Consider the following 15895-nt stretch of genomic DNA (forward strand, 5'->3'; position numbering starts at 1 on the left):
AAGGGCTAAAGGCAGATACTAAGCTTAAAATATTTGTTTGATTTGTATATTACATAAGTAGAATTCATTCAATTCAAGAAATAGGATGATGCAATGCTAAAGCTCTGTTTTCATTCCTTTATTTCCTTGCTCGTTGATAGTAGACAAAATTGCAAGCATCAGAGAGTCGTGCCAAATTGCAGAAAGAATAATTTTATATCAAACTACTATTTTTGTTAATCCTAGTGCCCGAGAAAGGCACTCAAGTTCTCTAAAATCTAAATAGACATATCCTAAACATGGAACTACCTATTACAGTTAAAGAAAAACATGGACAAGGGCAGAGCCGCCTTAATGCTTGTGGCGCTTAAGTAAGTTCTTGAACCAATATGCTGACATCTTTGGATATCTTTTGAGGGTATTGTAATCAACATAGACAAGGCCAAATCTGGAAGTGTAACCCAATCTCCATTCAAAGTTGTCGAGCAATGACCATGCGAAGTAGCCTGTGACATTAGCTCCTTCATCCACAGTCTTCTTTAGTTCTTGCAGATAGCTCCTATAGTAGCTTATCCTTTTGGGGTCATATAAAGCTCTTGGAAAAGTAATATTGCCCGCATAATCCATACCTGAAAATTATGTAAAATTAGTAACAGTCGATAGACATTTAAATGATACTAGGTAACTGTAATTTTGAAACTATTCTCTAGTAGCCCGTTTGGATTGACTTATAAGTTGCTTATAAGCTGTTTTCAGTTTTTTTGAGTGTTTGGCTGACCAGCTTAAAGTTATTTTGTGCTTAAATAAGCTCAAAAAAATAATTGGGCCCATTTAACTTAGCTTATCTAAAACAGCTTGTAAGCTGAAAACAGCTTATATGCCAAAAAAATAAGTTGGGCTACCCCAACTAATTTTTTTTTTAGCTTATAAGCTGCAAACAGCTTATAAGCTACTTAAAATAAGCCCATCCAAACAGGCTCTAGTTAAACAAAACATACCATTTTCTGCCAGAATCATGGTAGGATTTCCATAGCGTTCTTTTACATAGGTGACAGCTTTATTTAGACCCCATGGCACGATGTAGAGCCAATCTGAGTGTGCCTACAGACATTTACAACAAAGACTGTGTTAGCTAAGAATTAGAATATCAGTACGTTTTTCGGGTAGAGACAATGTTAACTTCATGTTATACTCACCCTATCACCAATTGGTACTCCCTTGCGATCATCTTTATCAGGGCAAGGGAAAAAACATTAGTATCAGTAGAACCTCCTACACTAAAGCAAGTAATTTCATTTTACTGGGCATAATTAAAGAAGTGAAGAGGGTAGTAATATCTTACAAGCAAATCCAACATTCCAGTCCTGTTGATAGCCCAAGGGTTGTGGTGTGGTATAATGAGGATCATACATGTAGTAGGCTGTGTACTGGTTTATGCCCAAATAATCAATGGATCCCTTGACCATCTTAACCTCTTCTTTTGTGAACTTTGGTAATCGCTTTCCCACAATATTTATCATGGTTTTTGGGTACTCACCATATACAAGAGGATGCAAGAACCTGTACAACAAGCCCAAAGTATGATTAGAAGGCTTTAGCAATGTGGCGGAGCAAGTATATTCAAAATATAATGAAGTAAACATAGGAAGAAGCAAAGGGGATTCAACATCTATTATGTGTGCAAGCTCTTACCATCCCAAATGAAAGTCTCTTGCTCGTTGAGCAGCGTAGTTGTCGGCTTTTCCTCTTGTCAGAGGTTCATACCACACAAAATCCAAGAGAATGCCAAATTTTCCCTTCTGTTTTTCCTGTTATTGCATTTACAAAACGAGGTTAAAAGGTGATCAGCAATTTAAAAAGCAATAAGGAAAAAAGAGAAGAAAAAATTTACTTGATACTTTTCACGGTATCTTTGTGCTGCAGAAGCATGACATAAGATGAGATTATGGGCAGAAATATAAGGCTCAGTTGCAGAATCCCCTTCTGTGCAATTGCCAAATGGTTGAGAGCATCTTCCAGGTGCAAAGAATCCAGTATCATACCCTAAAGCAGCAATAACTCGAGGCTCATTAAATGAGAACCAGTTCTTCACTCTGTCTCCGAATGTTTTAAAACAAAACTCCGCGTAATCAGCAAAATCTTTCCTGCAAATTTGAGCAACCATTATAAAAAATTAATAGGCAAATAGCATGTAGATTATATTATTCAATATGAAAGGTCATGAAGTGATTTACTTACACGACTTCACGGCTCAACCACCCGTTGTACCTATCTTGCAGTGCTTGTGGTAAATCATAGTGATTAAGATTAGCATATGGGGTGATACCTGCCAAAATTATGTTCAATCTTCAGTATGGTACTTATATATGCATCTTCACAATAATAGTCGTAAAAGGCTTATAATTAAACATTAAAAGGATGGAAAAACAAGTTACCTCTTTCGAGCATGTAATCGATCAACCTGTTATAATAAGCAACTCCCTTCCAGTTCACTTTACCAGTTCCATCTACATAAAATTTTCAGACACAAGATTAAATTATCATTCTTTTTTGTAAAGGGCTAAGATTAAAATTGGTGGTAGACGATAAAAGAGTAAAATTACTTGGGAAGATCCTGGACCACGAAATGGAGAAGCGATAAGCATCAAAGTTGAGCCTGGCCATCAGATCAATATCTTCCTGTAATCCATTAAAGGGGCATGAATAGCAGAATCAAAAGATCACCTTCTATGTTGAAAAGCTATCTTGAAATATATTCAGTGGACAACAAGTTAGAGGAATTATATCGGTACATCTAGACTTACATATTGTAACTAAATACCTTTGTTGTATGTATACAAATTTCGAAAGTAAGCCTTATAATATTAACGTATTAGAATTTTGAAAGTCATTGGTTTGTTCATATAGTTCAATATATATTTAGTACTGACCTTGTAACGATGGTATTGGTCTACTGACACTTCACCAGTGGCATTGTTTGGTTCAACTCCTGTTTTTATTCCATCATGAAATTAATCAAAACAAAATCAAAACCACAAAACTTGTATTATAATCTAAGATTAATCAATCAATTAATTATACCAGGTCGTTTAATGAAAGTGTCCCAAATACTAGGACCACGGCCTTCAGTGCTGGCAGCACCTTCCACTTGGTATGCTGAAGTTGCTGTTCCAAATATAAATCCCTTTGGAAAACTTTCTCTGCTCAAACCTCCGGTATCGAATCTCACCTTTTCTGGCAACACGTCATTATAGCTTTGAACGTTAATTACAACGCTTAGAGCTGTAATTAGCAGCAAAATATGACTTGCTTTGATCATTGTTATTTCTTCTGTTTACAAACTTTGAGTAGAATGTGAAGTACGTGGTGGCATGCAAATCTATTTATAGATGAAAAATAATAGAGTTTAAATTATATACAAAGTCAGTATAAGATATTTTTACATTATTAGGTCACTTTACAATAGATAGGTTATCTTATTTTCATGATTACAAATCTCATATTTTCAGAAAATTTATCTATAAATATTTTAAAATTATTTGATAGTGTAAAAAAATTACTTAAATCCCTTTTTATCTTTTAGAAAATTAATCTTACTTATGTTATCATTATCGGCATAACGTTGGTCTCTGGTAAGTGACTGAACATTAACCTACATTAGGCGATTTTCTCCTTTTCAATTAGTACTAGATTTCCTACACTAATTTTCTCCTTTTTGATAGAAAATGATTAGGGACATCATTCTAAATTTTAGCATATTATTTCGTTCTTTGTATTATAGGCCATTTAAAAATTTAAAAATAATCGGCCTTATCTACTTATTATAAAAATCATTAGTACAAGTGATAGAATTTTGTTTTTACATTAAAATTTACGTTAAAATTCAGAGTTCCTTCCAAATTTAAATTTTGATAATAAATATTTACATTTCTTGTTCAACTTTCAACATTTTAATTACTATTGACCAGCAATTTTGAAAGAAAAATAAAAATAAAATCTGTTTTGCTATTCAGAGAGAGATAAAGTTCGTGTACTAATTAGACACAATAAATATTTTAATGAGAATGAAAATAAAATCAGCTTTAGACCATTTTGTCTTTCAGACAATCTCAATCACCTAATTGGGTGATGAAATATAATTTTTTTTTACCAGGAAATAAGGGGATTTGCAAAGGTTGCCGTGTTAAGTGTTAACCATTGAAGCATGAATTTGTGACAACTACAAATAGCATAAAATCCTATCTTTATCTTTTGGATCAATCAAAACAAGTAGTCAGTTTTTCTTTAGAACAGAATTCTAAAGAAGCGTTGTATCACACAACTACACAATAACACAAGTTTTACAAACGGCATTTTTATCATTTTTAATAAAAGTGTTTCTTTATTCAAATTTTCAATCACACAAAAATAATATTAACACTGCATGCATTTTCTTTCCACAAATACAAAATAATTCATATTACTTCACTAATATCGACAGCATTGAAAATAGCAAAATGCATGCAAAGAATCCAACAAAATAATTTGTGCAGTTTCAAGCAAGAATTTTTATAGGTGATTTGGCATATTTGCCCTTTCACTTAAATATTACTCTTAAGCTTTAATTACTATTTAAAATGCGCACTTTGATTTATTGGTGAAGCAATTGTAGCAGCTCCTGCATGGCTGCACCCAGTGATTTTGCACCTTCTAACGCATCGAGTTTAGAATTCTCCTCACACTTTTTCCATAACGATTTTCTCAATATTTTAGAATATGTCATGGAACATAAAAAGCGCGGGGGGGGGGGGGGGGGATAATTTAATATAGCATATTTCCTACTTCCTACACAGAGAGACTAAAAGCACATATTTTAATTAAGGGAAAAGGGTAAAAAATGTCTCTCTACTTTGGGAAAAGGGCTAAAAATATCATGTCACAAATTTGGGTAAAAAATACCCCTTCCGTCATTAAAGTTTTCAAATATACCCCTATCTTAACGGAAATCCTCAATCTCCAAAAATAACCCGATTTAATTTTTAAACCCCCTCCATTTAAACCCGACCCAACTACATAAAAAACTCATATGCGACCAACTTGTTCCCGAGTCCTACATTTGGAGCCACTAGGCATAGCAGCGGGTAACCCATATGGGTTTTTTATTTAGTTGAGTTTAGTTTAAATTGAGCGGGTTTAAAAATGAAATCGGATTATTTTGGGGATTTCTGTTAAGATAGGGTATGACGGGAGGGGTATTTTTGACCCAAATTTGTAATGGAGGATATTTTTAGCTCTTTTTCTAAAGTAGAGGGGCATTTTTGACCCTTTTCCCTCTAATTAATTAAAGTTTAAACGTGAATTAATAAAAAGGGATAAAAGAAGCTGCATTTAGTCCTTGGTCCTTGGTTTTTATTGGTCCAGTACATAAAATATTTGTTTGACTTGTATATTGGAGTATATATGTATAAGTAGAAATCAAGAAATAGGATGATACAGTGCAAAAGCTCATTTATTTGATACTTCCATTTTTGACACTTGAAAAATGGCTAAATCATAAGTGCCCCCTAAACTTATTTGATACTTTCATTTTGACACTTGAACTCGAACTAGTATCTATTAAATACTTAGACATACATAAACATATTGAACCACTCAACTCAAGCTCTAAAACCTAAATAGACATACATAAACATAGAAATACAGACAAGGGCAGAGCCGCGTTAATGCCTGTGGCGCCTAAGCATTTTCTTGAACCAATGTGCTGACATCTTCGGGTATCGTTTGAGGGTATTGAAATCAACATAGACAATGCCGAATCTGGATGTATAACCCAATCTCCATTCAAAGTTGTCGAGCAATGACCATGCGAAATAGCCTATAACATTAGCTCCTTCATCCACAGTCTTCTTTAGTTCTTGCAAATAGCTCCTATAGTAGTCTATCCTTTTGGTGTCATATAAAGCTTTTGGAAGGGTAATGTTGCCAGCGTAATCCATACCTGAAAATCATGAGACTTTGATATAAGTTCGTCTGTGAGAATCTGAACAATAAACGTTTCACTAGTACAATAAGAACCATACCATTTTCTGCAAGAATCATGGTAGGATTTCCATATTGTTCTTTAACATAGTTGATAGCTTTACGTAGACCCCATGGCACGATGTAGAGCCAATATGAGTGTGCCTGCAGGCATTTTCAACAACGATAATGTTACCTCAAAAATTCAGGTAGTATGTCTTAGGATAGAAACAATGTAAAACTTCATGATTACTCACCCTAGGACCAATTGGTACTCCTTTGCGAGCATCTGTATCAGGGCAATGAAAAGAATTAGTGTCAGTAGAAATTTCATTTTACTAAGCCTAATTAAAGATGTGAAATAGGTAGTAGTATCTTACAAGCAAATCCAACATTCCAATCCTGTTGGTAACCCAAGGGCTGTGGTGCGTTATAATGAGGATCATACATGTAGTAGGTTGTGTACTGGTTTATGCCCAATAAATCGACGGATCCCTTGACCATCTTAACCTCTTCTTTCGTGAACTTAGGTAATCGATTTCCCACAATATTTTGCATGGTTTTTGGGTACTCACCATATACAAGAGGATGCAAGAACCTGTACAAGCTCAATGTCAACCACTATATATGTATGAAATACAAGTATAGACAGAAACCTCTCAACTCAAAAACCACAATGTCTAAATTCTTAATCTTACCATCCCAAATGAAAGTCTCTTGCTCTTTGGGCAGCATAGTTGTCGGCTTTTCCACTAGTCAGAGGTTCATACCACACAAAATCCAAGAGAATGCCAAATTTTCCCTTCTGTTTTGCCTGTTATTGCATTTAGAAAATGAAGTCAAAAAGTGATCCACGATATCAAAGCAAGGAAGGAAAAAAGGGTTAAAATCTTACCTGATACTTTTCATGGTATCTCTGTGCTGCAGAAGCATGGCATAAGATGAGATTATGTGCAACAATATAAGGTTCAGTGGCAGAATTCCCTTCTGTGCAGTTGCCGAATGGCTTTGAACATCTTCCAGGTGCAAAGAATCCAGTATCATAACCTAAAGCAGCAACAACTCTTGGCTCATTAAATGAGAACCAGTTCTTTACTCTGTCTCCGAATGTCTTAAAACAAAACTCAGCATAATCAGCAAAATCTTTCCTGCAAAGTCCAACAATAAAACCATTACCAAAAGTGATCAAAATTATTCAACAGAAGGTCATGAAGTGATGATATACTTACACGACTTCACGGCCCAACCATCCGTTGTACCTATCTTGAAGTGCTTGTGGTAAATCATAGTGATTAAGATTAGCATATGGGGTAATACCTGTAAAAAGTTTGTTTAGAGTTCAGTATAGTACTTAACTTTACATATCCACAACAACAAACATTTATGCATTAAAATGGAGCCAAAAAAAAAAAAAGTTACCTCTTTTGAGCATGTAATCGATCAACCTGTTATAATAAGCGACTCCTTTCGAGTTCACTTTACCAGTTCCATCTACATTAAAAATTTAAGACACGCGTTTAAGCTATCATTCATTCTTGCAAATGGCTAAGATTACACTTGTCACTTGTCAGTAGACAATAAAGTAGTAAAATTACTTGGGAAGATCCTGGACCACGAAATTGAGAAGCGATAAGCCTCAAAGTTGAGCTTCGCCATGAGATCAATATCTTCCTGTAATCCATTAAACGGTGCATATGATGTTACATGAGTGATTAATTTGGATAGAAGAATCAAAGGATCACCTTTATACGCGGGATAAGGTGGGATATCCCAAGATTAACTTTGGGATAAATTTTATATGGTTGAAGGTACAAATTTATCCCGGGGATAAATTTATACCTTCAACCAAACAAGGTATAAACTTTATCCCAAAGTTAGTCTACAATGTTGGCATTATTTTGTCCCACCTCTCAGGTAGAGGCGGAGCCAGGATTCGAAGCTTGTGGGTTCGAGATTCTAATTCGTTTAAGTTACTAGTTCTAGATTACCAATTTATACGTATTCAATGTATTTTTCAAAGACAAATACAGGCAGGGCAGAGCCAAGTGGTGGCCAGGGTGTTCACCCGAACCCCCTTCGGCAAAAAATTACCATGTATACACAATGTTAAAATTATTTTTTATGTATAATTGAACCCCCTTGGCTTCCTCATTTCTTATTCTTTTATATTTTTGAACCCCCTTAGTGAAAATCCTGGCTCCGCCACTGAATACAGGGTTTAGACCAAAGTTACTGGGTTCGACCGAACCCCCGATGACTATACTAGCTCCGCCCCCGCTCCCAGGTGGGATAAATTACTCTTGAGATTATAATCCCAAGACTATAATATCGGGATAACTTAATCCGCGTACCAAACGACCCCTAAAAATCTATGTTGAGATATTCAGTGGATAACAATTTAGAAGAGTTATATGGGTGAACTTACAATTACATGTTGTACTAAATACTAACATGACTTTTGCACGTTACTGGGAAAATTCAAACAGCATAGTTTAATGGTCTATACTTGAACTTCATTCTTAATGTATAGTACTATATTCAGTAATATAAAATTCAATATACTATAGATCATCCAAAGTAGTTGATAGTGTAAAGTTTGTTTACATCGTTGGTGCACATAAATTAAAAAATAGAGTCTCTAGGAAAAAAATCTTCGAAAGGGCCACACACCAACTAGACCCGTGACGTATGACCCATCAAATTCCTTAGAAAATGAAAACCCCACACCTTAAATCTTCCAATATCCGTCCATAGGACAGACAAGTTTTTCACCTTTTGCCTGAGAAACCGTGATTGAAAATGACAACAATTCTTGAAAACTAGTATTAGAGCCCGTTTGGATTGGCTTATAAGTTGGCTTATAAGCTGTTTTCAGCTTTTTTGAGTGTTTGGCTGGCCAGCTTAAAGTCATTTTATGCTTAAAATAAGCTTAAAAAAATAATTGGACCCATTTGACTTAGTTTATCTAAAGCAACTTATAAGCTGAAAATAGCTTATAAGCTGCAAACAGCTTTAAGCTGTAAGCCAATCCAAACGGGCTCTTACTTAAACAGCAAACATTTTTTTATTGGTAAAAGAATATTCACGCAACCAGTCCTCTGTTTCATGAGAAAAAGACTAGAGCTTAGACACGTTTAGTTACTACGGAAAGCAAATTGTCACTCATAATCAACTGTGTTTAAAAGAGACTAATTCCCTCAAACTATAAAGAAAAAGAAACGACCGACAAATCTTATTGTCAACAACACTAAAACGAAAAACGAATAACAACATTTACTGTCTGTAAACACAAATTCAGAAAGAAAATAAACAGAAAATACTATGCAGCATAAAGAGCTAGAGTTCTTGCCGAACCCAATAACTTTGGCCAAAATCATGTAATTTGTGTTAAGAAATGCATATTCAGAACCTGCTAAGCTACTTTTTCTAGAATCCAGAACCCATAAACTCAAGATTCTGGATCCGACTCTGGCCATATATGAAGTTAGTACTGACCTTGTAACGATGGTATTGGTCGACAGAGACTTCTCCATTGGCATTGTTTGGTTCAACTCCTGTTTTCATTCATCATGAAAATTGTCAAACAAAATAAAAATCATAGAGTTTGTACTATAATCTAAGATTAATTAGTTAGTTAATTATACCAGGTCGTTTAATGAAAGTGTCCCAAATACTAGGTCCACGGCCTTCAGTGCTAGCAGCACCTTCTACTTGGTATGCGGAAGTTGCTGTTCCAAATATAAATCCCTTTGGAAAACTTTCTCTGCTCAAACCTCCGGTGTCAAAACGCACCTTTTCCGGTGACACGCCATCAGTACAGTGTACTGTAAGTACAGTACATGCAAGTAGTAGCAGCAAAATTAGCCATGGAGGACTTGCTTTCATTTTTTTTTATGAACCGAGTAGAGAGGTTGAGTAGAGTATGAAAGAATAGTGGCAAATGCAAATCTATTTATAGAAGAAAAATATACTCCCTCTATCAACGGTTGATGCTAAAAATAGATGGTTCAAAATAGTATAATTATAACTACTACTACTATTAGTTTTCACCTTTACAATTCAATAAACGGAAAAGGGCCTAAAATACTATCGAACTATTAGAATTGGTATAAAAATACCCTCCATCTACTTTTGAGCCCCAAATACCCCTGACATCCACCTATGGGGTCTAATATACCCCTGTCGTCCACCTATGGGGTCTAATATATCCTTATTTCTAATGGCCCCATCTCATTTATGACATGTCAGCATTTATTTTGTAAAGGGTATTTATTCTAATGCTTAATTCACGCACTAATACCAGGCTGCATAATAGTTTATCCACTGTTCGCTCTCTTATTCTCATCCAGCTAATAACCCTCGTATAACCTTCTAAAAGGAAGAGTAATTTAACAAAAACCAAAAGAAAAGGAAAAAATAGTTAAAATTAGCAACAAAATAAAACCAGTATGCAATAAGTGATGGGTAACCATTTCCTTTCGCACTTACCAGGAAATACTTATGGTATACTTGGGGCGAGTCGGGTTTGTTGGGTAGTTGGGTTGGGATCGGGTCAACATAGTTTAAATTAATTACATTAGTTAATTATATGGGGTAACCGATTAAATGCTGACATGTCATAACTGAGATAGGGCTGTTAGAAATAAGGATATATTAGACCCCATAGGTGGACGTCAGGGGTATTTGGGGGCTCAAAGGTGAATGAAGGGTATTTTTATATTAATTCTAATAGTTCGAGGGTATTTTAGACCCTTTTCCGTTCAATAAATACGAAGAGAGATTAATATAGTAAAAAAGAATAGTATTGAGATAAAGAATAAATAAAAATAATTTAACAAAAGGAAGTAAAATGGACTGAATGAGTAATAGAGTTGAGTTCCATGCCTATCTTTTTATCCTCTTACAAAGTATGAGATTTTGGTTTAGTAGGCGTTTGGACATGCGATTTGAAATCATGATTTCAAATCATGAGATGAAACCAGCGTTTGGATATGCATTTCATCTCATGGTTTCAAATCAGATCATCCAAAAAGGCATGATTTGGGGTTTCAAAAAATTTAAATATAAAACTTGATCCATAAGTTTATATTTTATAAAAAAAGATCCATAAGTTGGTAAATATTTTTAACAATTACTCCCACCAATCATTTATCAACCTCATTACCGTCCACCAACTTTTATATATTTCTACTATGTGGGAGGATTATATTAAATAGTAGTTACGTTACTATTCATGTTAAATTTTCGTTTTTATTGAACGAAAGTTTGATCAATTGATGTTGTATATTTTAGAAAGGCCTTCTAGTAGCGTCTTAATTTTGTTATGAACTATAACTTGCTCATTTAGTAAGATTGTATAAGAATTGAGAATGTTTTGATAGAGTTTCACAACTTGTGGAGTTTTTATGTCTATTAGAGAAAATACAACTTAAAATATCTAAGTTACATGTCCAAACATAATTTCAAATCACGGTTTGAAACCATGTCCAAACGGCTCCTACGACTTTTCAATTTCTGGATTTCCTATCCATATCTTCCCCTGTTAGAAATGTGCCTAAGTACGCTAATTAAGTATTAAACCCAGATTATGAAATTTTGGTTAAGATTTCCAATTTCGGGATTTCCTAACCATAGAATCCCACCCCCCACCCCCACTCCTCCTCCCTCTTTTGGGTTATAAGTTTAACAAATTATTTCGTGTTTCACACCTGATATTTAATAGGATTGCTTGAAAATAAACAAGATAGAGATAGAGTTTTAGGGAAGACACAATTAAAAAAATTGAATGAACATTTGAGAGAATAAAGATACCCACTCAATTAAAATTTCAATGAACCTAATCTATAGTATTAACCCTCAAATGGAAGGATTTCCCCTTCTTAATAAGTATATCAACAAATAACATCCTTACCATATAATCTCAAGAGTTTCTCCAACACAATCATCAAAAAAAAGCTATCCTATCAAATGGAGGAAAGAGGAACATTTTACTAGGATTAAATGATAGCTAACAATACCTAAAATATATATCTAACAAAACCCTTAAAAGATAATTAGGGCAAAAATGAAATATTCTACAAAAACTACAATCGGCTCAAGCCCTTGATATCTTGAGTGTTAAGCCGAGAGTTGTCATGCATCCGGCCAACTTAAAAAGCTTAAAATACTCAATCAGCTTTATCAAGTTGATAAATCTTATTTTACTTTTTGATAATTAAATAGATTAATCTTGAGAGTTAGATTAGCCAAAGATTGGTGTGCTTTTGTACAGAACTGTTAGAACCCGTATTTTTGTACAGTGGAATAGTCCGGATTTATTTATGATAAGCTAAGGACAAAATTTTTTTCTTTCGGGATACAAAGTCGGGATTCTTAACCTTCGATTTTATTTTGGGATATAAGTTGTGCATGAATTTATTGGTATGAGACACTTAGGAAAAATTGGGACCACAATTCATAAAATTGGAATTAAAAATATTGTGCAATAATTGGCCCTTTTAGCCGTGTGGTCCATTAAATGGTCCCACACCTTGTGTGGCCAATTTTAATTGGTCCAACACATGTGTGGGCCCAAGGACACATGGAGGAATTTTGTGGAGGTAAAAAGAGGACTTCTAAGTCATCTTTGTCACTTTCAACACTTAGTAAAATATCAAGAAAATTGAAGGTCATCACCAAGCACCTCACGACCAAGAACAAAGGAAAACCCAAATCAAATTCAAGCCACTCCAAAATTATTTCCTTGATACAAACCCACTATATTGAAGCCCCTAAGTAGCGTGGAAGTATTGTTTGGGTCATCCAACCATTAGTTGTACCCATTTGCAAACCCTAACTATTTGGTGGATTGAAGAAGAAAGGTATGTTTTGCTCTTGTTTTTGTGTTGTGAACATTTATTCATGTTATGGTATGTTAATAGGGATGGAAATCATGAAATATAGTATGATTGGAAGTGGGTTGTGTGATGGGTGTTCTAGCCGTGTATATGGGTGTGACAAATGGAATTGATGAATTAATTCTATATTATGTTAGATTGGTATCGAGTGGGGAAAAGAATAAAATCATCGATACATGTATATGTGTAGTGTAGCCGTGTTTATAGCCTCCAAATTGTAGCAAAGAAGGAATTAATCTCGCTTGCGTCGTAATGGTTATTGTGATGACTTGTAGGTTAGAAATGAGAATTTAATGTCCCAAATTGACATAGTAAGCGTTGCGGACTGATTTGGAGAACTTTGTGCATTGAATAAAATTTGTATATATAAGAATCATTAACATGTGTATGTGTGTGGTTCGGGCGAATGTGAGTTTTATAATGTGTCGAAGATCGTAATACTATCGCTTAGTATTTTAGTTATCGTCGAAACGAATTCTAGTTGGAAATAAGTGTTTAAGTGGCTCCAGATTGATGTTGAGAAATTGTGGGCTGTTTTGAGGCTAGTTGTGCGTTTGACGTAAATTGTATATTTTATGAAAATCATATCGTTATATTGTGGATTGTGGTACAAAACATGACTTGAAAATGAGGAATGGAAAAGGGGACTGTTTTCGGCCAAACAGTGGAAAATTTTTCGGGTCGTTGGAAATATTATGTGGGTTGTTTAGAATGTCCTAGAATATTGTGGTAAAGACTCGGGTGGATAATTAAATGTGTGAGCGATGTGGTGGCTTGAATGTGAGCCGTTGAATTGAATATTTGGAAAGTTGTCGAATGATGAAAAAGAGAGCTATTAATGTTATTTTGTCTTCCGAATTTATTATTGATGTTGTTAGGTTGGTTGTTGTTGTTGTTGTTGATTGATACGGCCGAGTTAAATTCTCGGGGTAGCCTATTTACAGGGGAAATGCTGCCCAAATTTCTGTAGAATTAAGGGCGAAATTGGAATTTAATGCTCAAAGAGTCTTTAGCTAATGTTTGGCATTTTATGGCTTATTTTTAGATCGTGGGCAGCCCGAATCATAGTTTGGACTTAGCTTGAGTTGGATCATATTGGAGAGCGTTTGAGGTATGTAAAGCAACCTTCCTTCTTTTGGCATGCCTTAGTTTCACATAGGCTAGATTAGAGCTTTAAGGGAATTCCAAATTCGAGATCCGAGCATGTTATGATCCATATATATATTCTTTGGCACTCTTATGTATGTTTTTATGAAATATGAACCATGATGTATTTGAAGTAATCGCTTTCCGAAATTCGCATAGAAAATGTTCACTTTAAGGAATTTTGTAATCTCTGAATGCCATATTTTTCGCATAGAGGCTCGGATCGCTCCAATAATTTTTATAGGAGTTTGCTTGATGTATAATGGGTATGTTTTTCATAGGCGGGCTCAGTTCGGGTCTATACTCGTCCGTGGGTCCCGCGACGCCCTTTATGTAAATTCGACAACTTTGAATCAAAAAGTGATAATTATTATTCCGATTTCGAATATGACTATTTTACTTATCCTTCGGATTTATAATAATGATTTTATGCATATGATTACTCACTACTCCGCTCGTGCCTACTATGATATCGTTCGCCGGTTCCCGGGCCGGTTCTGTTGTCGTGCGCTTTTTGATACATTCCGGTGTTATGCTGTGTTTATGGTTCACCGTGCTCCTCGCTCGAGGGTCGGGTTCCACTTATGTTTGGCGTTATGCTGTGTTTGGCGTTATGCTGTGTTGTGATGTGTGACGGGGATTCGGAGATTTGAAACTTTCTGGTGTTATGCTGTGTTGTGGCGCCATCGACAGGCGGGCGACCACATTTTCCAGTGCCCTATGCATAATTTATACTTTGGAAATAAACATTTTGATATGTATTATTTTCTATATATCTGATTCGATTATTATTCAGATTTATTTCTGTACCTTCTGCTTTGCATACTCAGTACATATTTCGTACTGACCCCCTTCTCCGGGGGCTGCGTTTCATGCCCGCAGGTACAGACGCACAGCCTGGTGGTCCACCTGTTTAGGACACCCTTTCTGCTATTCGGAGTGCTCCTCTCTTTCCGGAGCTTATACTTTTGGTATATATATTTATTAGTGCATTTGTATATATTCGTTCATGGGTACGGCGGGGCCCTGTCCCGTCATATGATTCTGTCGGTCTGTTTAGAGGTCTGTGGACATGTTTGTGGGTTAGGGTCTTTCTGTATGGATGTATGTACATGTCGTTTGGGCGATCCCATACGCTGAGGCGGCCGGTTCGCATATGTTGTTTGGGCGATCCTATACGCCGAGGCGGCCGGTCCGCATATGTTTATATATTGCTTGGTTAGCCCTGTGTGGCTTTTGTTGGTATTTTCTGCGTGCAGGGTATATTGGATAGTCCGTAAAACAAAGGAAACTCTGCCGAAATTTTCTGGAAATTACCTAAATTTGAAATAAAGTCTTGTCGGCTTCCGCCATATACTAGAATGAGTTAATAGAATTTGAGATAATATTTGATAGATGGGTTCGGGTGCCCAGATCGGGCACTAGTCAAGGCCTACGGGGTTGGGTCGTTACAAGAACAATGACAATATAATTGAGCAGAATACATTAGTACCCTACAAGTTACAAAATTCATTTTTTTAAAATTTTAGAGAAATATTTCTAACTTTGTCCTTTGACAAGCCTTAATATTATCTAGTCAAAGAAAGACAAAAATCTATGTAGTTCTTTAGGAAAATTTAAGGTTCGTGTACTAATTAGAGACAAATTCCTACGTACTATTTTTGTATTTTAATGGGATTTGAAAACGGACAACTTCAAAGTTCAAACAATTTTGAGGTTAGACAATTTCAATTCCTTCATTCGGTGATGACCAAATATATCCAAAGCTCATATAGCATGAATACGTAAAAGGCAACCGTGATTTAGGGAAGATGTCACAGATAATAATTAGAATGCTTGTTACTTCACTCTGTAATAAATCTGAATATGTTCAGCAT

At 35.3% G+C, this 15895-nt stretch overlaps 2 protein-coding genes and 1 long non-coding RNA gene across 3 annotated transcripts; 1 reads left to right on the forward strand and 2 right to left on the reverse strand.

Annotated features, from left to right (window-relative positions):
* Positions 1–177: 177 nt before the first annotated feature.
* On the reverse strand, positions 178–2711 carry LOC132633239 (beta-glucosidase 44-like). Its single transcript, XM_060349517.1, has 9 exons — positions 2583–2711; positions 2415–2486; positions 2218–2305; positions 1871–2123; positions 1672–1787; positions 1322–1539; positions 1176–1207; positions 978–1080; positions 178–608 (listed from the first exon to the last, which is right to left on the reverse strand). The coding sequence occupies exons 1-9, from the start codon at positions 2641–2643 to the stop codon at positions 331–333; spliced, it is 1221 nt and encodes a 406-aa protein (XP_060205500.1). The 5' UTR covers positions 2644–2711; the 3' UTR covers positions 178–330.
* Positions 2712–5449: 2738 nt separating this feature from the next.
* On the reverse strand, positions 5450–9908 carry LOC132633240 (beta-glucosidase 44-like). Its single transcript, XM_060349518.1, has 11 exons — positions 9621–9908; positions 9472–9530; positions 7572–7647; positions 7396–7467; positions 7206–7293; positions 6872–7124; positions 6675–6790; positions 6357–6574; positions 6234–6265; positions 6039–6141; positions 5450–5956 (listed from the first exon to the last, which is right to left on the reverse strand). Exons 1-11 carry the CDS (start codon positions 9859–9861, stop codon positions 5679–5681), a joined length of 1536 nt encoding a protein of 511 aa, XP_060205501.1. The 5' UTR covers positions 9862–9908; the 3' UTR covers positions 5450–5678.
* Positions 9909–12626: 2718 nt separating this feature from the next.
* On the forward strand, positions 12627–15312 carry LOC132634331 (uncharacterized). The gene is made up of 3 exons (XR_009580116.1): positions 12627–12836; positions 13918–13983; positions 14901–15312. It is a non-coding gene; the product is annotated as an uncharacterized LOC132634331 (long non-coding RNA).
* The last annotated feature ends 583 nt before the right edge of the window (positions 15313–15895 follow it).

The sequence above is a fragment of the Lycium barbarum genome, chromosome 3 (genome assembly GCF_019175385.1).
Source record: "Lycium barbarum isolate Lr01 chromosome 3, ASM1917538v2, whole genome shotgun sequence".
In the NCBI taxonomy this organism is placed as follows: Eukaryota; Viridiplantae; Streptophyta; class Magnoliopsida; order Solanales; family Solanaceae; genus Lycium; species Lycium barbarum.